Raw genomic sequence first — 26,265 nt, 5'->3', positions numbered from 1 at the left:
CTCCTCCATTCTCACCCACCTCCCTTTCCGCTCTCGCCTCAGAGCAGTTTGTTTTTAAACAACAGCTATTCCACAGTAGTTGATATCTGCTGTTTCAATAACCTAAACGTGGCCTTAGCCATATGTGAAAAGAAAGATAAAATTATGTACATGCACACACCTTCATGCTTGTGGATATTATTTTTTGTCCGCTTGGTATATCTGTAAAAACACATATACAGGTGTTTCAATGACCTTAACAATGCTGTAGCTGGCACCTCAGCATCATTCAGCACCAGTGCAGCTCCTCCTGAGCACCACCTCGATGTCCTTCAGCACCAGTGCAGCACAATCTCAGCATCACTCCACACCACCTTAGCAACACTCAGCACCACCTCACCATACTCAGCACCAGCACTGCATCACTTGAGCACCGCCTCAGCATCTTTCAGCACCAAACGGCAGCACTATATCACCAGCGCAGCACCACCTCACTATTGCTCAGCACCAGAACAGCACCACCTGCGCACCATCTCAGCATCAGAACAGCACCACCTCCTCATCAGTTCACCACCACTTGTGCAGCCGCACCTCAGCATTAGCGCAGCCCCACCTCAGCAGCAACTCATCATCAGCTCAGCACCACTTCAGCATCCTCACAGCACCACATTAGCATCAGCGCAGCATTACCTCAGCCCAGCACCAACTCAATATCACTCAGCACCACCTGAATACAGCGCAACACCACCACTTTGCCACCACCTCAGCACCACACAACAAAATTGCACTCTACATAATAAAACACAGTGTAACATAATTATACTCACCACATTTACACTCAACTCAATACAACATAAAAACATGCCACATAATTGCACTCTATATCACATACCAGCCATCCTCATAAATGCACTTCACAATAAGATACATAATTCTAATAAGCATATTTTCACTCAACCCCCACTTCCCCTCTCCTCACACTGCCACTATCACCTCTCATCTTGCAATTTCATACCACCCTGATCACATTCCCATTCTCCTCTCGAGACAGCCTGCTCACACATGCTACTTTCCTGTACCATCTCGCGCTAAGCAAAAGTCCACCTCTCGTCCCCTCCCGACCCTCTAGTTGGCCCTCCTACTCATGCCTCTCTCTTTCTCTCTCTCTCCCTCTCTCTCTTGTACTCTTTCTACACCTCTCTCTTGCTCTCGCACACACTCTTCCCACCACTCTAATATTAGTACACTTCAGGTCATCAAGAACAATTTATTTCCTTAGCCTTTTCAACATTTATATCCCTCAAGCCCACACTCTCCTCTTCTTCTTAGGGTTTCTTCTGCGTATCCAGGTGCTCCCTCTTTATCCATCTGTGGCCTGCTCTCCCCTTCTTTCTCTCTTTCTCACACACTCTTTCTGCTCCTCTATCTAGAGTTCATTCACCACTTTGTGCACAATCTACCTATCCCTCTCTATCTTCCTTTCTATCTAGTCTTTGCAGCTATCACCCCTATATAGTCACATAATTCCACTTCACAAATCCACTCCCCACCACACAATTGCACCCTACTCAATTCCACAACTAACAATTCCAATTCAACCCACATAATTCCACTCCAAACAACATACATCCACTCCACTCCAAACCAAAACACATGGATAAAAGACATTTTCATTTACAATGCCAATAGCTCTAACTTTCGCAAATGCAAGACCTATTGAATTGCAAATGCTTGTTGAGTTTGTGTTTTATTTTGGGTAGGTGAGAGTGTCAATACAAGAATGAGTCTATAGGTGGATGAATTGAAGTGCAGTACAAGAATCAGGGAAAGCGTTTAAGTAAGCCAATAAATGAAGATGTACTTTTAATTGTAAGTCAGACCAATTGACACTGCTTTTTATACTCTGAAAAGAAGACTGTGGTGCAAAATGGAGACTATAACCATGGGTCTGTCACTAGAACTCTGACCAGAAATGCGCTGTGTCTACTGACTTATGAACAATGATCAAGGCCCGAAAGGTAATCATATGCTTTACAGGCGGTCAGTTCAAAGAACAGCTATCCAGTGTAACATACTTGTGTCCATATTGAGATGTCTAACCCTTATTATCAAATTCTTACTCTCACAACGGATAGAAATGACACATTAACACTTGTGAATTTCTATAATAACATCCCTAAAGAGAATGAGTACGAAGTTCTAGATCAATTTAGACAAATCGTTTGCAAAATACAGATGCTCAGCTCAGGAAACGCCCAGATTATTTGGGGAGGGGACTTTAATGTTAATCTGTGCCCCAATAACAACAATCAGACATGTGGCCTGAATGACGAGGAAAATTGCAATCTAACTCATTTTCCCCATAACATCCTTGGGAGTATTCTGAATGAGACCATATTTATGTTGAACCTGAGTTTTGCAAACGAAACAGTAATTCCCCCAATCTCTTTTTCACCAACATATAATGGGAGAGGGGCAGGTTCGGTAATAGATTATTTTCTGATATCAAACAATCTTGGGAATAGGGCAAAGCAATTCATTACGCACAAGATCGCTATTAGTGATCCCTTTCCACAAACACTAATAATTAAGAGTAAAACCCCCATCTCTTATAATAAAAGTAAAACGAACAAATTATATCATACCTGTGCTAATCTGGCCATTGATAGTATGAATGGCTACTCTCTGAAATGGGAACTTGTAGATCCCGATACTATCACATCTTCTGTAGTGGTCAAGGCCCTAGCCCATATTCTGACATCTTTAAATGAGAATTCCTCTGCCTCGTTGGTTTTAGAAAGCTTTAACCACATTACAAATACAATAAAAAGCTGCCTGTTCGTAGAGAAAAAAAGGGGTGATTTTAAGAAATTAAGATGGTTTGATACTAATTGCACAAATGCCTATCGCACATTAAAAAAAGCCATTCATAATAGGGATAGAGATAGACATGCCGTCCAGCAAGCAAGAAAATTATATAATCAGGTGATTTCGACCAGGAAAAAGACAGTGAAAAACTCCTTGTGGGAAGACCTACATAGGGCCAGTATCCAGAATGACAGTAAAGCATTCTGGAAAGTAATTAGGTCTCCGTTTCTTCTATCTGATAATTCTCCCTCTATAGAAGCAACGATAGACGAGGCCCAATGGGTGAGTCACTTTACAAAAATCTTTGCCTCCTCGGAGCCGACTGAAATCATGGACATATTACCACTACCTCCATCTGAACACATTACGGCCCTCCCAATTGAGATATCTTTTTCACTTGATGAAGTCCTAGTAGCATTAAAGGAAAGCAAAGGCTCTAAGGCCCCAGGACCTGATGGGGTTCCTGTAGATATTTATAAGCACAATACAGACCTCTGGGCTCCAATTTTGACATGCGTTCTCAATGCAACTTCCTCGCAGGGCCTTATTGCCAGTTGGACGGAATCTATCATGGTCCCTATCTATAAAAAAGGCAATAGACAGGATCCTTCCTGCTACAGACCAATTTCACTCCTAGATTCACTGGGAAAAGTAGCAGGAAGGATCCTCCTTACGAGGTTGCAAACTTGGGCCACAGAAAAGAACGTACTGTCTGACTTACAGTTTGGTTTCAGGGAGGGTCTGGGGACAATAGACCAGGGTCTCAATCTTGCTATTCTGTTGGGTAAATACACGAGGGCGAAAAGAGGAAAACTTTACCTAGCGTTTGTCGATCTCTCCTCGGCCTTCGACTGCGTTTCTCATAGGAAACTATGGAGTATCCTGAAAGAAATGCAAGTAGAGGAACCCCTAATAGATTTTCTGAAAGCTCTTTACAGTAACGCTTCAGCGCGCGTCCGATTTGGTAGAGCGGGAGAATGTACTTCATCATTTAGGGTGCTCAGAGGGGTAAGACAGGGGTGCGTCCTGGCCCCATTCCTTTTTACCTTATATACCAATGGTCTTGAGAAGGCCTTTTTGGAGGGAAGCCAGGACGTCCCCCAAGTACAACAAAATTTGGCTCCCAGACGCATACCAGCATTGCTTTACGCGGACGACGCTGTTATTTTAGCAAGGATGCCTTTAGCTCTTCAGCAGGCATTGGTATCATATAATAATTTTATGCAAGGCATTGATTTAAGGATAAATGCCTCAAAAACTTTTGTAATGAACTGTGGCAAAGGCAACAAAAAGGGAAAAGACATCTATTTAAATGGGAGCAAATTGGCTATTACCACTACCTATTCATATTTGGGAATTCTTATAGACGATAAGGGGTCTTGGGGCCAAGCAATCTCATTAAGAAAACTCCTTTTTATGAGAGCTACCTCTGCCCTTGTTAATTTTTCTCAAAAATTAGGAAAAAGACCTCCTTGGGAATTGATTAAAATATATAATGCAAAATGTTTGAGTGTAGCAACATATGGGGCAGGAATTTGGGGACATTGTAATGTTTCCGAACTACAAAAAGTGGAAAACGCATTTTTAAGATATTTATTGGCGGTTCCTGCTTCTACATCTACCTATGTCTGCCATGCTGAGCTGGGAGTCCCCTATATAACAGACATCATAAAAATTCAACCTGTAATCCTGTGGCATCGTATCTGGAAGTCAGAGACAAATTGTTTTAACCAGCTAGTGCTTCAGGATGCTCTTAAACTGGACCATTGTCTTGATATAAAATGGATCAGATATGTGAGGGACTTTATGACAGACATTGGCAATCCTGAATATTTTAATAATCCTCCTTCTATGTCAGCCATCGCAAGAAAAGATTTTAAGAAATGTTGTATGAATCACATGGAGAGACTGAGATTTACGAGTGAAGCTGCAAAACTGTCCGTGAACCACAACCTTATGATATCAACTTCATTTGGTATGCAATTGTATCTACAAAAAACTGATAAAAGATATGACAGATTCGTTCTCACTCGCTTTCGGCTGAATATTTTCCATAGGCTGGTGACATTCCCAACTGTCAACAATTGGTCAAAAAAATTACCAAATTGCCCATGTGATTCTGTTTCCGATCAAACAACTATTCATGTCATTTTATTCTTTAAATTTTACAAAGAAATGAGAAGGAAATTGATAATACCAATTCTTAAAATCTGGGGCATTCGACAATGTCGGCCAGCATTTCTGGCTCTCCAATGCCTTGACAACGATTGCATAAATTATAATGTCATTGCTTTCTTAAAAAATCTGATCAAATGCCGTAACAGTATTGACCTAGATTCGTTTTTATAGCACCCATATATCATTGTGAATAGAGCAAAATCAGAGTTACTGAGATGAAGAGGTGTAATTACTGGATACCAAACGTTGTTTTGGATATATCCCCCAATGCATCCTAATAATGCTGTTGGGGGCTAACGTACCGTCTTTCCTGCTCTAAAGATGTTATTATCTTTTTAAAACCCTTGATACATTAAAAAATTGATTGTTCTCTTTTTAAAACAATGTCTCGTATACCTACTAATTATATTACTGTTACCGCCCTATATTATTTTTAACTTGCTTTTAATATGATATTGACTCAAATTGAAAGACAAATCCATGAACTCGTTAACCAAAAATGAAACGTTTTTCCTCCATGCTCATAGGTTGCTATTTTTGCACATTTATTAACTGATACCATTTATAAGAGACTATTTTGCTATATATTCTGTATATACATTTTTCTGTTTTTATTGTATAAGATGAATTGTAATATTGTGTATGCTTTTATGGATTGAAATTAACTTTCCGAATAAAGCTTATTTTGATTTGATTTGATTTGATTTATAGGACAACTCATTGCTTGGGTAAGGGGCGAGTGATTTCATAATACACACTGAACATAGCTTATAAAGGAAGTCAGATGAACAGCTTGATATAGCTGCAACACTGCCCTTTTGTGGTAGATATCTTTTTAATATGCTATAGATTGTTGGTTCGCAGACCTGATGTTACTCCTTAGTGAGAATTTAGGGTTGAGGGGATGTTTTCATGGTAAATATATGCTCAAATGCTAAGATCCTTTCCTCATAAGTGATGTCCTCACAAAGTTGAAGTGGGGTTATCAGAGCATACTGACTTGCTAATGGAGCCTGTACTTCACTATAATCTGAAATAGTTAATTGAAGAGATTGTATGAGTGCAGGAATCCCTTCAAGAAATACTGGGTGTTTGACTTTCTTATACACAGTTTGTATGAGGCATCTAAAGTGTTATAAAATGCATTGCCTCTGGGAGATAAGGCTGCCACCATTTCCCATCTGGCTGCAGAATTCATAATTATTTATTTATTTATTTAAAATATTTATAAAGCGCGACTGTCACCTGGCAGGTATCCTGGCGCTGGTAGCTACTCTAGTGGTTTATTGACGGGGGTGAACTGGAACTGGCCGGTTTTTATAGGGACAGGGGAAAGAGCCATGTTTTGATACGTTTCCTGAATGGGAGGAGGTGAGGGATATGGCGAATGTCGACAGGTAGACTGTTCCATAGCTTGGCTGCAGCTACTCGGAACGATCTTCCTCCCATCCTGGCCTTCTTACATCTGGGCACTCTCGCGAGGCAGGCAGTTGTGGACCTGAGTGTTCTGGTAGGAGTATACCAGGAGAACAGACGTTGAAGAGGTCTGGGTCCTATTCCATGTAGTGCCTTGAAGACCAGGCAAAGGGCCTTGAAGGCAATGCGTTGCCTCAAAGGCAGCCAATGCAACTCGGCCAGTGCGGCAGTGGCCGAGGATCTCCTGGTCCATCCCAGAGCCAGTTTGGCTGCTGCCGACTGGACTCGTTGGAGTCTGTCCAGTAGTGTCGCAGGGGATTCAAGCAGCAGGGCGTTGCAGTAGTCAAGGCGACTAAGAATAGTACACCTGACTACTAGAGCTCTGGCGGAGGATGGAAGTAGAGGCAAGACTTTGCGCAGTGAGCGCATAAGGCCAGAGCAAGTTGCGACTGTTCTTGAGACCTGTGTTTCCATGCTTAATTGATGGTTGAGCATGACGCCCAGGTTGCGAACGGTGGTAGCTGGTAGGGGGTTGTTGGAGTTTTCCGGGGGCCAGAACTCAGCGGGCAGGGGGCGAGGTATGCGACTCGCAGGGCAGTACATCACCTCGGTTTTCGAGGAGTTGAACTGAAGTGAGTTCCGGTGCAACCAGCATGCCGTGTCTCGTAGGCAGTCATGGAAGGCTTGCAAGGGGATGGAGTCTTCGCCTTCCCACGAGAGAAGGAGCTGTGTATCGTCCGCATAGTTTACTGTGGTCATGTTGTGTGACTTAATTAACGTGACCAGAGGTTTTAAGTAAACATTAAAAAGAATCGGACTGATAGAGGAACCCTGGGGGACACCATGAGGGACCGGGGAGAAGACCGATTGGAAAGGGGGGAGGGAAACAGCCTGTTTTCTGTCGCTGAGGTAGGAATGAAACCAGATCAGGGCCGTGCCGTCGATCCCTGCCGCTCTCAACCGCTGGAGCAGGATCCTATGATTGACAGTATCGAATGCGGCAGACAAGTCAAGTAAAATGAGGGCCACGGCTTGGCCCCTGTCTGCGCGCATTCGAAGCTCCTCCATGGCCGTGAGCACCGCGGTTTCAGTGCCATGGGCTGGGCGAAACCCAAATTGGAATTCGTCCAAAAAATGGTGCTGCTCGAGGTGGGTTGAGAGGCATTTACTGACCCAGCGTTCGAGCACCTTCACCGGGAAAGGCAGGAGTGATATGGGGCGGAAGTTGGACAGACAATCTGGGTTTAGCGTGGGTTTCTTTAGCAGCGGGGTTATAAGCGCTTGCTTCCAGGAGCGGGGAACGACGCCGCAGCTCAGGGATTGATTACAAATCCACCGGAGAGTGTGAAATAGTTGGTGCCCACAGGTTTTCCATATTTTCTGTGGCAGAGGGTCAAGGGGGGATCCGGAAGTGATGCCCTGTGCGACTATTTCAAATTCTGTTTGAGGAATAAGAGGGAAAGCCAGCAATTTATTCGTGGGAGTACAGGTTGGCCTCAGAGATTCAGAGTTAGTGAGGTTAATTTTGGAGAGGGTGGAGAGAGTGGAAGACGGGGATGTTGCCAGGTTATTAATGATAGTCTCAATTTTATCAGTAAAAAACTGAGCGAGGCTATCACAAAGGGACTGAGAGGGGGGGATGGAGTTTTTGACGCAGTCAGGGTGTAAGATATTGTCCAGAATCTGAAATATACTTTTTGGACTGTTAGCCGCATTGGTAATGGTGGAGCAGTAGTAGTTCACTTTACTCTCTGCAATAGCGGACTTGTAGTCACGGAGTGCCTTCTTCCAGAGGGTTTTGTTGTTGTTACTGTATCCGTGTCTCCACTTTCTCTCAGCTTGTTTGCAGGCTGATTTGAGGGTTTTCAAAGAGTCGTTGTACCAGGGAGCCAGGGCTCTACCTTTCGGTTTACAAAGTTTAAGAGGGGCAGCAGAGTCCGCAAGGGAGGTGATTCTCGAGCTAAAGGATCTGTAGTTATCTTCCACAGAATTGGTAATGGTGAAACTGTCCTCCACCTCGAAGATTCTGGTGGAGGTGCTGAGTTTTTCTAACGCTTTCCAGTTTCGGTACAAGAATTGTGGGGGCGGGTGAGATTTGGCTTTGCTTGTTGTGGCATTATTGATGTAGAATTTGATGAGCGAGTGGTCTGTCCAACTCATAGGCAGGATGTCGCCTATTTGGGTTAGGCCTGGGCTCGAGAAGATAAGATCGAGTCGGTTGCCTGCGAAGTGAGTGGGGTCCTTTATCAGTTGTTGGAGGCCTACACTATCACAGGACAGCCGAAGGTTGTCTAGACCTGCGTCTAGGCTGCCGTTTGGCCAGAGGTTAAAGTCTCCTAGAAGTACTAGTTTACTGTGAGAGGTTGCCATGTTGGTGATGGTCGTGAGAAGGGCTTGCTGTTGCAAGAGAGAAAAGGCCCCAGGTGGACGGTAGCAGATGATTACCGTAAAGATATCTCCTTGATGGCGGTTTATAGACAGACCAAAGAGCTCGATTCCAGGTGTCGGGTCTATGTCTAGGATGTTCGTTTGCCACGAGGCTTTGAGGATGACGCCAACTCCGCCACCGCGGCCCTTGGGTCTAGGAAGATGAAGAATGTTAAAGTTTAGCGGACAGGCGGCTGCTAGGTCGGTCTCACAGTTTGCATGTGTCCAAGTCTCGGTTAAAAAGAGTACATCTAGATGGTGTGACTCGATAAGAAGATTAATTTCGGTGGCATGTTTTGGTAAGGATCTTACGTTCAAGAGGCCTCCTACAGTTAGGTCCTTGTGTGTGAAGTCAGTTAATGGAAAGGTAGTCTCTTCAAAGGAGAGCTTACCTTCATGCGCATACCCTCGAAGGTCGAGCAAAGCATCCCGAGTGGAACCGGGGGATGATGGGCTGTGCCGGACAGGGTGTGTGGCGCTAGGCGCGTCCTCGTCGCGGACGAGCGCAGACGAGCTTGCCTTAAGCGCGCCTTCGGCGCGCAATCGGCGTGCCCGCTGCGCTCGTCCGCTGCGCTTCCGACATTGACACATAGTTTATAGTGGTCACGGGTAGCGTAGGAGGGGGCGTGGCCAACAAGAAGTGGGCGTGGCTGTCGTCTCCCTTCGGCGGTCAATGGCGCCAAGAAACGAGTGGTTTCTGAGTCCCAGCAGCTAATAATCAGCTGTTGTGGGATCAGGGATTGTGCAAGTCAGGCAAGTATTTTAAAAACAAATACAGTACACAAGCAGGTTTAAAAAACGAGTACAGAACACCTCCCGGCTTTTCGCCTCAGGAGTAGCAGCAATGGAGCAGCGTTCGAGTGCAGCGCGCTCTATTTATGTCTGCGGAGGGGGCGTGGCCAACAAGAAGTGGGCGTGGCTGTCGTCTCCCTTCGGCGGTCAATGGCGCCAAGAAACGAGTGGTTTCTGAGTCCCAGCAGCTAATAATCAGCTGTTGTGGGATCAGGGATTGTGCAAGTCAGGCAAGTATTTTAAAAACAAATACAGTACACAAGCAGGTTTAAAAACGAGTACAGAACACCTCCCGGCTTTTCGCCTCAGGAGTAGCAGCAATTTGGGTTTAGCAAGTTTGTTCCAAAACCATTGATTCTCTTGTTGTTAAAACAAATGGACAGTTTGTGAATTTAAATAGGCAGTACTTGATATAAGACCTTGGTCAAATGTTCATTGAAAACATCTAACATGCTGCCAGGATTCATCCAGGTAATAGGTTAGATTTTTTCAATGACCTTAGATGAATGCATGACTCCTCCAAAAGAGGAATTGTTGTTTCAAAACTGAACTGCTTCCAATTTCATTCTCGGCTCATGCTACAAGGACCTGCGACTGACTACCTTTTAGAACCTGGATGGCAAAAGATGTCCGTAAAGTAGTGAGTCTAGTTGAAAGGAATGGAATAGAGTTATTGCTGCTTTGTGGAGACTAGAACATCTAAATTATAGCCCAACCACTTCTCTGGGTTTATTACTCAGCAGTATTACATTGTATGCTGTTAAATATGCACCAAGTTCTGGTCATCCTTGATGTGGAATTCTATTCACATATTCATATGTTTCAACAGAGTGACCGAGTCCTTCTCAAGATATATAGTCCCACCTCTTCAGCAAAGGTTTATAGATTGGGTTTGTGCATTTTAGGAAGACAGTGGAGGAGGAGAAATGTAAATTGTTTTTGCTCACTTTGCTGGAGAATGCAACTACTGTGCCCTCTGATGAGATTCAGGTTACCTTTATTACCAAGACTAAGGAATTATCTGCTATGTTTACTAGTCTCTCACCATCCCCCTGGACTCTTTCAAACTGGTAATTTTTGAAAATCTTAAAGCCCAGGTGACCCAGCTCATTGATAAATGATATTCTTCCCCTGCCAAGCCATGTTTCTGAAATGCTCAGTAGATCAAAGATATAGATATGAAAAACGTCAGCAAATTGATACCTGTGTTTCAATGCAGATCTCATGTTACAAAAGACAGACAATATTCCAATCCTCTTATTCCTTAACTGAGCAGAAAATAAAATCAATTGTAAGAGTATCGACTTATAAAGATTTACAGATTTGAGAGAGACAATTGTGTGTGGACTTAGCTGATAATAAGAAGAGAGCATGCTTAATTATGTGTGGAGTGTATAAATGTGTGTTAGTTTACCTCCTGCCTCTTAGGGTGGTTGGGCAGCTTGAGTGGAACCTGCCAATATCCAGGCATGGATGGGAATAGAAGGAGTTGTCCCAGGAGCATCACCCACATGCCAGTGGTGAGCCCCCTGCAAATGTCCAGTGCATGGCTACCATGCAGCTGACAAAAATAAAAATCATCTGTCTTATGCATCTCAGAAAACTACAATGACTAGACCTCTAACCAGTTAGAAATGGCAGTCAACAGACGGCTGAAAAGGGTGTACACCCTAAAGTGTATTTGTATAGATAAGTCGGGACTCAAAATAAATGTATATTAGTTCTCAAAATGTAGGCAAAGACATACAAAATAAACCAAAAGCAAAGGTGAGACATTCTACACTACCAAAATAATGGTTGGTGGACTCCCCAAACCCTAAACATATGAATTACAAATGTATTAGTATGCAGTGGCAAAGTGCGGGGTAGATCATGACACATTAGTAAACGCTCAATGTTGGTTGCATGATGTACTGTTAATGAGGGGCATCCAGCTGGATCCAACATTTGGCAGCTAATATTGAGCCAGAGCCGGGATTCAGGCTGGACCTTGTGAAATATGCTTTATTGTTCCCAGGACACATATAGTAGCGCCCGTGCACATTGTCTGCTTTCCGTTCAGATCAGCAACCTGCAGGCAGTGAGGGGACTTTTGTATCTTCGCTTCCATATGTGACCGAAACAAAAGGTCATCATCTCTTCTCCGTGTTCGAGTTTTATTCCGGCTGTGAGCTATCTGGAGCCGTTGTGGAACAGCTCATTATTTCACCAATACTCTTGGAAAACTATGATTTGGAGGGTGATTTTTAACTTTGTTCAACCCCTATATAGAAGAGATATGAATGCATTGTAGGAATGGCAGATACATCTGCCTGTTTGAGTAATTACTCTTATATATTTTGGAAGAACTAATATATTTTTTTACCTAATTTATTTTATAGTGTTACGTGTCCCAAAGTATGGTGTCAGAACACGTTGCATCACATGCCCACAATATACAAAAAGAATGTATCATACAAGTGTGTAAAACCACACATTTGGCATACCTTTATGACGGGAAACAGCAGCTTGTCGAACCTAACATTTTAGTGAAATGGGAAGAGAATGGATATATAACGGTGGTAGATTTTATTAATATTGATACCGGGGAAAAATGGACAGAGATCAAACGGGGTCTAAGTTGTTTTAAAGACATACTTAAATGGTCTTTTCTTGAAATGAAACATTTAAAAAATATATAGATCCCATTTCACTTTTTGCAAAGTTAAAACTCACTGAGGCTCTCTTTAGCTAACTACATGTGGATCAACTAGTGATCAACTAGCGATTGGCTACAAATCCTTAGAGAGCAAAAGAACAAGAGGGTACCAAAAGGCCCGAGAAAAATGGCACACTAAAGTGGGGCCTCCAGATTTCAAGGTCAGTCTGGAACAGAATTCATAAATTCAATACAACTTTACTAAGGTGCCAATTTCAAGAAATCGCCATTCTATACCAAATGGTTACTATATAGGACCCCGGCTTTCCTACACAGTATATACCCCCAGATAGAAGATAAATGCTTCCGCTGTTCAGTAGAAGTGTGGGGGGGGGGGTTGGTAACTGGACTCATATTTTTTGGGAGTGCCCAAAGATGAAACAACTTTGGGATGAGATTAAGAAACACTGTAGATATAATTTAGGGCCGGGGATAGCTATTGATAATTATATATACTCTTGGATGTTCCCCAAATATAATAGTTAGCAATTACAGGCAGAAGGTTTATATATTTCGGCCTTAGTAGCAAGATCACTAATACTTCAGAACTAGCATACTGAGAACACACCTACATTTTACCACTGCCATACCAAATTGCATAAAGTCTGAGAACTGGAGAAACTATATGCTCCAAGGTCAGGCTTTTATGCTAAGTTTAAGGCTGTTTGGAAATCTATATGAATTAAGCCGGGATATAAAGGAGGTTTGGTACAAAGTGGCCATTTTTGAAATTTGTAGATTATATGGGGAAGTGTGCAATATTTGTTATTAATATATATAAGTAACACCCTCTTTATATATAATAATTATATTGTATTGTTTAAATATGTATCTTTGATGCTTTGTGTAAAGCTCACAACAGGACAAGAATATCCGATATAGTAGGCACTTTTGTATTTGTGTTATTAATAAATGAACTCTCAATAAAAATAAATAAAAAAGTGTGAAAATGTATGTATAGGAAATGTTACATAAGGCAACTAGTGTTACAAGGTGTAGGAGTCACAAATTCTCCTTCTTGTTAGGCATAAAGATCATGGTTGGCAGAAAGAACAAAGTCAGGATTGAAGACGAAGTGCAGTGGTTGGGGTAGGATGTACTAATAAGACGTTAGTTATTACCACTCATAGGAACCCTTTTTAGTAACCTTTGAAGAACGCCACATTCTGAAAATTCTTTTTTTCTAAATTCATGCATTTCAGTTTGCATGCAGCTTATGGATGCCGGTTGATAGCTGACTATGCTATATTATAAGGGTTGTAACTTATGAACTCAAGTAACAAAAGGATCTCTGTGTCAAAAGCAATAATCCACTTACTTAGCTGCATACAATAAACATCTCCATGCTACACAGCAGGCTTTGCAGCAGGCACAATAACAGTTTATGCTACTATATGAGTTAAACTGTGACTAGACAAAACACAGATCTTGCATTAACAACCAAAGTCATCTTTGCTTTATTTTAAAATTGTTGGACACACTTACATATCTGCAGCAGGTGCCTTAACCCTAAAAACTATTTTATAATGCATGCTTTTTGTGACCACTTAAGTAAGCAAAACAGATTTACCATCATGTTTCTCCTTGTCGCTCATTTTTCTGCGCTAGAGTTTTAAAAACAATAAATGTACAGGGTGACAGGTACAGACTCTGCTTATCATGAGGTACCCTCTAATGACTCCACTCCCTTTCTGCTGCCACACCTTAACCCCAAATCTATGGGTTTTCATTGTACATTTTTTCCAATTCCATCACTGTTTTCATGGCTGTGGTACAGCTAAGTATAAGGAGAATGCACAGAATGACAGCAACCAGACTGCTGACCGGTCTAGATTAGCAGGTGATATATGATGGACCAAGGCGCTCACTCAAGATTACGACCACAAAGATTATTTGCAGAGAACTAATAGTCTGCACATAAACTTATTTAATATCCTCACAAAGTTAAGGATTTTCTGAGAAAATGGAGGCCAATGCACACAAGAAAACTTAAACTAATTGCACAGGCATAACTTGCATAGCCATGGACTTCGGATGTGATCAGAGATGTAATATGTGAAATCATAAGCAGTGTATCACAGTGGGGCAAGTTATACTTCTGCCCATTATGTACAACTGGTGACTTTTCTTGGTTTTATAATTTTTAAATAGTAGTCCTGTTTCAGTGAGGTTCGAAGTTTTTTTTAATGTAGCTTACAGTATTATTACCTTCCTCATGTATAACTCTGCTTTAACTTTGCTCTTTTCAGGGAATTTCTATGTTTTTAAATGTAAAGACATATGTTATTATGATGTGTATGTGGCCATCCCCTTGCCATGCATGGCGCAGTGATAAGGGGGTTTATCTGCTGGGTCCGGCATGTGGGAATGGCGTGCACCCAGCCTATTGCCGCACACAACCTTTGTCCATGCTCATAGGGGTTGGGGTGTGGTTTGGTCTCAGCAGTGAGATGTCGTTGGGCTGCCATTTTTCAAAAAAGGTTTTTTTGTCCCGCAGGACCACACGGGGTCTGCGTTGGCTCCCACAGGAATACCATGGGACTGCTGTGAACCTGAAGAGTTTGTTTGCTTTTTTTGCCCCAAGGGGTCCTTCTGGGACAAGGGGTCAGGGTACCCTTACCATGGCCCCTTATGTGTTTTTTTGTTTGTTTTTGAAGACTAGTTCTAAAATGGTGGCCCGACATTTTTCTTCAGATTGCACTATTTGATGGTTTTTCTCACAGGAGGACAACAAGAGTCCCATGGCAACAGATGCGTTTAAATTTTAAACCTTAATTTCTCTAATACCACTGATAACAATTACACCAAATTACAACAAGCTTGCTTTCTGAACAAATATCTAGCTTTCTGCCAAATTTGGTGTCATTCTGTTTTTTCTGTATTGTCGTCCAATTTTTACTATGGGAAAGCATAGGGAAAATGTGTGTTTGGGACTCCCCCCTTTTATCTCAGCCCTCACTTGATGGATCACCCAAAACTTTCCAGAAAGGAGCTGAAGTAGATTAACTTTTTTTAGGAAAGTTTTTTGAAAATTCATCAAACGGCATCAAAGTCATTAGCAAAGTAGAAAACAGTCTTCCTATGTAAATTCTGACTGATGTATAACTATACAGTGCCATCCATTTTGTTAATTGGGGTACATTTCACATCTTACTGTAGGACATTTCCATATTTCTCAGATATGAGCTATTCTTTCAAGTAGCATTGTGATTTCACAATTTTCGTTTGCTTGTAAGATAAGTTCCAGACCTAAAAAACTAAAGCTGAATCTGTAATAAACAGCCTCCTAAGCAAAGAAATTCTGAATTAAATGCTTACCTCCTTGACTTTGCTCAACTTCACAGAAATGGATTCCATCGGGAGAATATATGAAGGCATGGATATGCCCAATTCCATTCTGTAAATCAAGAAACATCATTGTGGGTAAACGTTTAAGTGTGCTTCACAAGGAAAACAGGGAAAAGTTCGTTCACTTAGCTATGTTCCGGATTAAGGCAGGATACTTCCCTCTGATTGTAAGTTTCTACAAATCTGATGAATTTTCGATGAGTAAAACCATGATTACAAAACAGTGACAAAATAAAATTACTGATATTTGTATCACTGTATGTACGGCTATCGATGCAAAATCTTACTGTTGCATTAGTTTGATCCCTAAACCAAATTTTGAAGATTTATTTCCAAGCTCCGTTCAACTCCAAGGGAAGGGAGATGAGGGATGAGGAAATAAACAGCTGACATGAATTTCTGGGAGCTCGATGGAAAGAGTGCATGCTCAGGATAGGTCCTGTGGCTGTGATTTGCCTGAAAACAAGACAACAGCCACTGAGGGTATTTATCTTCAATTTGTAAGAGGGTAAATTGTCCAAAAAGTGTGCTGCGCTCCTATTATAAATCAGCAGCAGTGGTTCCTCCGCTAAAGCGGAGAAGGGTCACCCCACAGCTCTTTGAGCAGTTCAAAAATGAAAAATAAAATGATAATAACGCAATGTTATTATAATTTTATTTTTCTGTTGTGGCTCAGCAGGTTAGGGGCGGAAGGGGCTGGACTATCACAAGAACAGGGGGAGGAGTGGTAGGCTCTCTCTTAAGTGTGCATGGCGGATTTGCCTGCCATCTTGGGCTGACCATACAGTCATGCGCACTTTGCATGTTCTCCACCGACTGTATTGCACAGCCTGGGTGGAGATCATGCACAGCCTCCCAGTCCCTCTCTGAGCGCCAAACCACTGCGCTCAGACCAACCACAATGCTGCTGTAGCACAGCATTGTGATTGGCTAGGGGAGTCTGGAAGCCTGTGTGCTTCCTAGATCCTGCTTCCTGGAATCCTGCGAAGGGCCAAAGAGGGCAGAGAGGTGGCTGCCGGCCTGCAGGTAAGTGTTTTTTTGTCATTTACCCCACACTTGCCCAACCCTGTTAAGTAGGAGCCACCACTGTAAATCATCTGTCAAAACTGAAGCCATTCTTGTAATTTCAGTGTTTGTTATCAAGAGCCAAGACAATATTTTGTTTTGATATATGATAGAAGGTAACAAGCTTCAACCTTAAAGATACCATGTACAGTGGGAATTATTTCGCCAGTAGAGAAGTTGAGTCCATTTGTAATGAATGCATTTTAGTGAATGCAATTAGGGTTTGTATTGAGATTGTAAAAGATTTGCACGTCTAAATATAAACTTGTTTGCTTTGCACAGAGAATGGGACATTTCAGTGTTTTCAAAAATCACAATTGTAGTTTGTTGAAGGAAAGTGTGAGAATTGCTAGGCACAGTAACAGTGGACCTATATATGGGTTAAATAACTAAAGTATGCAATTCAGGTCAGTTAAATGCTGTGTTGTGCAATTTCCTTTTGCTTGTTATCTTTTCCACAAGTTTTATCGTGACCGGTAAAGTAGGTTGCTACCTTTAAAGTTCACACAGATGCGGATCGCGTCTCTTTGTAATTGGCTGTGCCAGTCATCTAATGGTGTCTCCTTCCCAGTTTCTCACTTGAGTGTGACACTGAGAAGGAGACACCATTAGAGACGCCATGCGAGCCATTTCTGTGTGAACTTTAAAGGTAGCAACCTTCTTTACTGCTTCATGAATTAAGCAGCAGAGTCAGCATTACACAACACGGAGACTTTCGCATTTAATTAAATTCCACCCCAGTAGAAATGTTTTTAGAATGGTCTCACTACTGGGTCTAGTGTTTCTTTTCCCCGTGGGTAGCAGATTCTTAAATTGGTTACACAATGTGGATGGTAAAAGATGTTCTTGTAGCTGCCCCTTTTGTGAACTAAGAATGGTGATATAATGTTTAGCTAATTGTTGTTATGTATCACTCTTCATGTATTGTTTGTTAGATCACATTACCTCATGCCAAAGTCTGTATGTTTTTGTTTTATTTGCTGCCTTAATATTTTAATTTGTTCTTGACTGAAATATATCCGCACTTACCTGACCTATGATTATATGTGGAATAAAGTGCATAGAATGAAATAGCAAATAAATGCTTCAAGCCTGTATCAATTGAATTGATGGCCTTTAGTCTGTTAAATTGATTTAGCAGCATTTGAATGTGATGGCTAGGATACCTTTTCTCTTAGTTTATTACAGCCCCGTCCATCCGCCTAGGGCCAAACCCCTTGTTGCTATTACACTTTCTAAAAAATTGCATTTTCAAAACTGTAATGATAAATTCAACTTTGACATTAAGGAGGATTTATTGTTACAATTCCACAGGTACCAAACATGAGAGATCTGCTTCCTATAAATTAGGAATGACAGTTTATTAAATGCAATAGGAGTCCCCAATGTTATCCTATGAGAGGGGTAGGCCTCACAGTAGCGAAAAACAAATGTGGGGGATCTGCACTACTATGACTTGTACTACTTTGAAGAACATGTCTTACTTTTCACTTCCACAGCACCATGCCCTATGGGCTACCTTGGGCCTACCTTCGGGGTGAGTTATATATAATAAAAGGGGAGATTGAGGTTGAGCAAGGGGTTTTAAATGTGAAGTCGTCATGGCCATGTAACACTGCTTTCAGGCTGCAATGGCAGGCCTAAGACATGTTTTAAAGTGCTACCTAAGTTGGTGGCGCAATATGTGCTGCAGGCCCACTGGTAGCATGTCATTAACAGGCCCTTGGTATATGGTATTTCACTCTTCAAGGGACTAAAAAGTAAAATAAATATGCCAAGTAGGTATATGCCAATCAAACCATGTTTTAAGGAGCAGGTTAGCAGTGGTAAAGTGCTCAGAGTCATAAAGCCAAAAAAACAAATTCGGCAAAAAGGGAAGGAGGAAGGCAAATGGTTTGGGGGTGACCCTGCCGAAAGGGCCATTTTCAACAATTGTACTGCCTGCTTTCCTGCACATGCTATACTGGGCCCCTTTGTGAATCAGAAGCACGTGCATTGTTGTCTGAATTGAGGAACTCATTGTAAATCAGTCCCTTGCAATTTAGTGAGAATTAACTCCTACTCTGCTCTTTATTTGAAACTTTATGACGTCTTTGTCAATCCTTTTTGTTTTGCTGTTTTCTCGATAAAATGTTTCTGTAATGGCATGTTTTCCATTAATTTATCATACACATGTATGAGTAAGCAAGAAGCCTCAGTTGAAGTCGCGTTCCATTGAGAATTAAGAGACATGGAATAGTGAACATTGACTTCACTATACTCCTTTTCAGTAATCATAATATGGCCCTATTTTTAACCCCTTCGGTGCTCATGACGGAACGGTTCCGTCATGAGCCACGGTTGAGCTGTGCTCATGACGGAACCGTTCCGTCATGACCACGCCCGCGCAAGAAACCGTCAGCACAGCGGCGGAATTTGCGCAGCATGGAAGGGGTTAATTCACAACATCAATTGGCACAAAATTATTAAATGGAAGAGTTGTGTAAGTATAGCTATCACATTAAAATTCATTCTGACTACTTCAGCAGGCCTCTGGCTCCTAAAGCTTCATTACCATTAAATGTAGTCACGTTGTGTTTCAGTTTCATACCTTTTCAAAGCGCCTCCATGGTGCCTCCTCTATATAGATTTTGACCTTGGTCACATGGTGGTATGAAGACAGGAAGTGTTCACAAAGGTCCATACCAAATTCTTCAATTGTATTGATCTATTAAGACAAATTACAAATTATCCAGCAGTAGTTCATCATGCAGTGCCATCAATCATACAATAAACATGCATATTATCTCTTTTCCAGCCTCTAAATATGTATAAAAAAGGGCAAGAATAAGAGCTGCCTTTTCATGGAGACAGTTACAGCGTTCCCTCAAGTCCTACTTTCTCCTTTCCCTCCAGGCCCTCAGTGCCATGCAGGCATGCTGAGAATTGAGAACTCTCAAAGGCTACTGAAGGATGTTATTAATGAAATTGGTGGTAGGATTCTGCCTACTCTTCAAAGGCATGAAGGAGCAGGTGCTTCTACAACCACGCAAGAACTTTCCTCTGGAGTGGGCTAGAGAAATAACCCACTTCCTATATATATATAATGTTCTTACACTGTAATCCTGATGCTGTTTTTAGGGCATGCAGTTTTGGAGAACTGACCACTTCGATTTTACCAAGCAGGTTCTGTGATGATCGATAACAATGATTTCTCAAAAGTTACTAGTCCGTATCTATTCTTTAATCGTGTTATGCTGAGGAGCAAACTTTGCGCTTGTGGCCTCATATGATAAATATATACAGGATCGCTATGGATTGTCTAGTCACGTACACTCCCAAAATGGGTTATCATTTTACAGCACTTGCAACATCCACAGGTTGTGTCTGAAAGTGCCCATCAGGAGGCGTGATTCGTATATATATTGATTGAGATCTGTAGCAAGAAAGTTGGATTCCACTTTGCGTTAATTAGAGTGTGTCTCGATGCACCTGTTACTGATATGTCACAAAATAGATATTTCAGGCATGTAACAACCCCTTTCAGTAATCTTGCCTTCGGAGTTTACAACACAAATCAGTGTTTGTCTGAATCTAAACGTCACATTCACAATGTTACAGAAATTGAGGCGTAGACTACACAGTGCAAAGTTTATACTTGTGCATGTGCACATTTTACCACCTCTATGTGCTGAAGTTTGTCCTTTTCCAACAGTTGCCTTAATGAAGTTGAAATGTGTTTACATATAGTAAGAATTCTTTCGTTACAGAAAAAGGTGGCCTTCTGTTTCCATTTTGCAGTATACATTCTTTCTTCTGTGTAGCTATTTAATTGTTCCGTTAAAGAAAACTTCACTGAACATGCAGAACTGCTAGCTCGACAACTACTGGATCGGAGATACCCCAGAAAACTCATACGCCAGTCTCTGAAACGTGTCTCTAATAACAATCGTGAGGCACTCTTAGAGCCTCGAGAACCCAAGCCTACTACAGCGAGACTGACATGCGTCATCACATCCAGTGCCCTGTCTAACGAGATCCAGAAAACAATACGCAAACATTGCAGGATTCTAAATATTGAAAATGAGAATATTCCCCCACCTCTTTTTACATTCATGAGGAGCTCCAATTTGAGAGACAGTCTGGTCCATACACACCCAAGAAACAAATTATGACCTCTTCCACTAGAGAGACCCTGTGGAATCTACCTCCAGTACAAGGGCATTTTCCGTGCGGGTCTTGCTCGGCATGTCCACAAACGAAACATACAACTATGATTGATATTGGGACTGCAAGACCTTGGTCCCAACAAAGACACACAAATTGCAATAGGGACAAACTCATTTATCTTGTTACATGGCCATGCTAACTCTGGTAAGTGGGTATGACCACTCGGAAGGTCAAACTCCGCATCTCAGAACATGAAAGTACTATAAGATGCAACAAACATGCTACTAAGCTTACTAACCATTTTTTATCACAAAAACATACAGCGAATGAACTCCGCTGGACAGTGCTGGAGCAACCACACATTCCTTTGCACATAACATATGTGTCAAAATTTCTGTTTATTAAGGAACAACGCTGGGTCTTCAAACTACAAAGTGATAAGAAGGGCCTCAACGATGAGATACCCTGGACCCTCCTCTAGGTTACTCTTATCACTAACCATGATGTTGAAGTATGTTTATACTAATTCATTTCTTAAAAATTCTTGATATCCTCGCCTCGACTTGTCTTGTATTTGTATGCACGGATTCTTACTAGTTTAGGCATACTTACATGAACATTGTGAGCAGTCTGATTTGACGATAGGATTCATAGATAATATATTTTTTACTACATGTATCTGTGAGGATTTAGGAGGTTGCTGCGCTATTTCTAATACAGTAAATATGATCGTGCTAACATGAGTATTCCTGTGGTCCACATTAGGAATACCCCTAATGTTTTTGAAAAATTTGTTTACATCTTTTTCTTTTTTTACAAATTGTAACGCTAGCTAATTTAGCTATGCTTTACTTAGTCTAACATGTTGCCAATAGACTTCCAATGTACATTAATCATCTTTTATGTAGGTATGAGACTAGCTGATAGGAGCCGCGAACTCGCGTAGCAAACATTATACAGAAATCCTAGTTCCCAGGTTTTTTGGTACCTTGAATGGTCGTTAGCGAGCCTACGCGTATTTTTTACTAGATTTCCCAGAACTCTGTTTAGTTTGATGTTCGTCATTCATAAGTGTCATGCTAAACAGATTACAGGGACCGCGTAAGCCTATCACGCTTGCACGAATACAACTGTTTCCGTGACTGGCGAGCCTTCATACCTCTTGAACTACATTTCCAGGAACTCGGGCAAGTCCTATCACGTCAATTACGAGCGTCCTGCAAATTAAGTCACAGGGACCGTGGGAACAAATCATGCTTGCTTACGTCAATCACGAGCGTCATGCAAATCAGGTCACAGGGACCGCGGGAGCAAACCCCCTTACTTAAATACTACTCTCTTCATGACTGCTGTTACCTCCGACTACGGCCCGGTGAAGCCTGGGTTACCGATGGAGAGGTGAGACATATACTATATCTCACGTACAGCTATAGTATGCTTTGTATTTTACTGCGGTACTGTATTTGTCTGTATAGCGCTAAGCGTAAGCTAGGGTAATCTAGTGGCCTCTTGAGAGGAACATGTATGTTTCCACTTCTGCTAAAGGCATACTTGACCATTGTATATCTTTGACATAGTCCTCCGGGTGTGTTTATCTTGATTCCATACGAGTATCGACACGAGCACCGTTATCTGACTGACACAAGTCTAATGTCAGTTTCATCTACTGGCAGTCGCAAGAACTTTCTGATATTGAGCTTCTTCGCTTCTCAGTGTTTGACCGGCTTTTGGGATTCTTCCCAGTAGGCGTTGCTAGCTCTCTCATTCTATATACATCCAATGAACCCGCTTCAGAGTGAGGCTTTGCTTGTTGTAATGCATATTTCACAGCATATTCCACACCACATAAGATCGATATAGCTGGACATTTCGGTACATTAATTGTCTGATGTCAGTTGGTCCCCTTATGGGTTGACTTACTTTCTCGGGCTATATCCTATTGTCCAGCTACCTGTATCAACAATTTGAATGTTCAATTCTTAATGCTATATATGAAGACCTTTTATTACCAGCATTTACCACAATGTTTAGTGCAGATGACTCTGTTTTGTTCTTCATGTGTTGCAGACAGACTCGAATTTGATAATGAGTTTGCTTCTTGTCAACCTTGTTTTTCCCTAGAGCAGTGCCTCACGTCCTGAGCAGTGGCCAGGTGAGGTGAGGTTTCTTACCCACACATTATGGGTGACTGCTACACTTATGCAATTTATTCTGTACACTAAATTTGAATATTAGTTGAGGTAATGAGTATTTGTTACTCGCTCTCTGTTACTACAGTTACACAAGTATCTAAATGTACGTTTCTTTGTACTCCTTCTCACACAGGTTGACTACTACACCACATACCTAGAACAGAGAGGTTTGGTGTGATTGGTTGTATCTGTTCCCTTTTGCAGCTACACCTGTGTTTTTCATGATCTTTTTCACTTAATACGCAGTAGCTTACACTTTTAGGTCCTGAGGAAGACTAGACACTCTATAGGTCATGATAGCTGAAACATGTAGACCGACCCTCTAACTTGATAGTTGCAGTAATTTTTTCAAAACTGCTCTAGCACTGTTTTTAACCCTGACACCATGAGATATGTATTAAAACTTTTTTCTTCTGGTAGTTCGTTTTATTACACTTTTTCATGCTTTTTCTATTGAGCACTGCACCCATCACCCAGTAACTAATTTCAGCATCCAATCTGGTGTATTTTAGTATATCCTAATAATATTCAAAACATCCCTGAGGTTCTCACACACAGTGAAGGGGTTGTAGCCCTCGGCTGTACTAGGAGTTACAGCCGGTAGGAGATCCCAGATGATGAAGCATGTCACCTTGGTGAGTGATGGGATTCCGTCCTTTAACTAGGCCTCCCTTGTGTGAGACTCTGTACATTTTACTTGTGTTTAGGACACCGTAGGGCGCCAAGTAACCGTAACCGGTTAGACCCACAGATAATCCACTTTGTTTCGTATTTTTATTGTGTACCTGTACACTTCTTAAATAGATCGTGTGAGAATCAGACATATTGGTACACTCTCTGGACCACTTTTACCTGGTATATTTGGGTGTAAGTTAAATATCTAAATACATGGGAAATGAAAGTCAGAGTGTTCGCAAATATCCAATAACATACTACTGTGTGAGTTGTGACATTTCTAGTGTGCTGTTCTGACTACAGTGGATTGATTAGTATGGGGTTGGTGCGAGTAACGTAAAACGTGTGCCTGCAGACACCTGAATCCCGGTTAGGTAGTAAAAGACAGACGTAATTGGAGTGCATTGGGACACTATGCTACTGACAGCTACATCCCTGAACACTCCTGTAAACTTCACATGTAAGTAGGGTATGGACGCCCTGCATCCACACACACATGAACATACCACTTATGTGATTACAATACATTGATACATGCAAATATAAGGCTTTGAGTATCACAAATAGGGGCTGGGCTAACAACTAGTGCAATATATATGTTTCCACTTGATGGCATTTCTCTTCAATCTAACACATCAATGAAAGGACTTCTACTTGACATTGTTGTGTGCTGGGTCGGATTGTGCTATAGGCAGTGCTTTATTTGGGGCGGTACCTGCACTTTTTTCTTTTCAGAAGGAGAGTACCTGCACTTCTCAAGAGAAACTTAATATTTCTAATTGGGGAGTACCAGCACTTCTCAGAAACAAGCTGGTACTCTGGTAGAGAGTACCTGCACTTCTATTTTATCATTTCAAGCACTAACTATAGGGCAATCACAATGACAGAACGGCTGATCTGACAGGTCACTGTATGGGCCCGTCTTTTTTTGGCTGTTTGTGTGTGTGCCGGTTTTATGGTCCGATTGTCGAGTTTTAGCTGCTAATTTCCTTAATTTTACCGCAAGCATAGACTGCAGGAAGCACAAATGCATCCAGTTTCCAATGCCTTGAACAACAACAATACAGCCTGTTTTACAAGTTCGAAACATCCCCGACTGAAAAATATGGGCCACTTTTTCAGCAAGCTTAATTGGTGGTGGGGAGCATTTTTATTTAGGTGACCGGGCACATTTTCTTTCCCAGTCCGACCTTGACTGTGTGGTGCTTCCAAAACCGTTTTTAACTGAAATACACTTGAATTTAGTTTCGTCAATTAGGCGACGTGTATTCCAACAAGTTTCATTAGTGATAAGTCACACATATGCCTTGAAAAATCCTTTGTGAATCTATTAACAAATACATATTTTTTGACCGAATTTGATGTGATTAACTTTGATATATCAGCGCTCTCAGTAAAAAGTAATGGGTGAAATTAAATTAAAATAAACGTTTCACGGAGCAAATTTGCGAGTTGTTACCCCTTTCTGTTTTGCCAGTGCATAAACTGTGTTTTTCATGGTGTCTGTTGGGATGATGTCAGAGTTGTCCCCATGGAGATAATCCTTCTTTGAAACTAGTGTGAGCTGAACGTTGACTTCCAGTTCTTTGATAAAGTGCAGCTTTCCTTGCCTTCTGATGTGGAGCACTTTTACGTTGTTCTTTCCATAGGCAGTGCTGACAAACTCCACATCCTGGTCCTGTAACGAAAACGTATTTTACACCATTACTCCTTGGAGCAATTCTGACAACATTGAGTCACATTTTCAAAACCGTAGCTCTACAAAATGCTACATGGTGCTGTTGGCCAGGCAGCCATAACCGATTCCAAGACTCATGTCATCAACACACACAAATGCCTTGAGAGTGGGAGCTCTTGGAATCTCCTTAAGCAATTGTTAGTTTCAGGTGTCTTTCATTTTTTGTTTCAGCCCACAGGAGTGCGCAGTTCAACATTTCGCAAAGGTGATTGGAAAATAAGTTATGTGCTTTGCACGTGGGATGTAAAGGTAAACTTGCAACTGAACAGTGTTGCATTTAATGCTCTTTTTTTTAAAATGGTTCACACAAATGGCACTTTGAGTATAGGCGTTGCGCTGCCCGTGCCTTCTACTCTGTTCATTCGCATTTTTAAAATACAGTGTAAGGATAAATTAGAATTGGAAGTAACACCCAGCACAGTATGATCTGACCCCAGTGCAATATCTGTAAGCCAATAAATCCTACAATTACTATTTTCAGTGTAGTTCACGCTAAAAACTACTCAGATTTCAAGCAATGTTTAATCATTTCATACATTCCCACTTCAACACCACAACACACTGAGTAGGTTTCAATCTGACTGTAGCCAAAAACAGTTGAGACATAAGATTCCTCCTTAGCTGTCAATGACTGACTCGTCGTTCTGCCTGTGTACTAGTATTTTGGATTTCTGTACATTTCCAAAGTCTTCGATAACTCTTAACCATTTCATCATTGCCCCACAAGGAATTACTAATCC

The 26,265-nt window shown here is 41.6% G+C and overlaps 1 protein-coding gene across 2 annotated transcripts in view; it reads right to left on the bottom strand.

Annotated features, from left to right (window-relative positions):
* LOC146834533 (uricase-like) overlaps window positions 1–26,265 on the bottom strand; it is a 210,604-nt gene that overhangs the window by 89,764 nt on the left and 94,575 nt on the right. For both annotated transcript variants that reach the window (XM_085601928.1, XM_085601927.1), the window contains exons 2-4: window positions 25,247–25,465; window positions 19,362–19,478; window positions 15,677–15,755 (exon numbers count right to left, since the gene is read on the bottom strand). In XM_085601928.1, coding sequence (XP_085458054.1) covers window positions 15,677–15,755; window positions 19,362–19,478; window positions 25,247–25,465 — 415 coding nt within the window. The remainder of the gene's footprint in view (window positions 1–15,676; window positions 15,756–19,361; window positions 19,479–25,246; window positions 25,466–26,265) is intronic.

Source organism: Triturus cristatus, chromosome 4_2, assembly GCF_964204655.1.
Source record: "Triturus cristatus chromosome 4_2, aTriCri1.1, whole genome shotgun sequence".
Lineage (NCBI taxonomy): Eukaryota > Metazoa > Chordata > Amphibia > Caudata > Salamandridae > Triturus > Triturus cristatus.
This window is presented reverse-complemented; position numbering and strand designations above follow the sequence as displayed.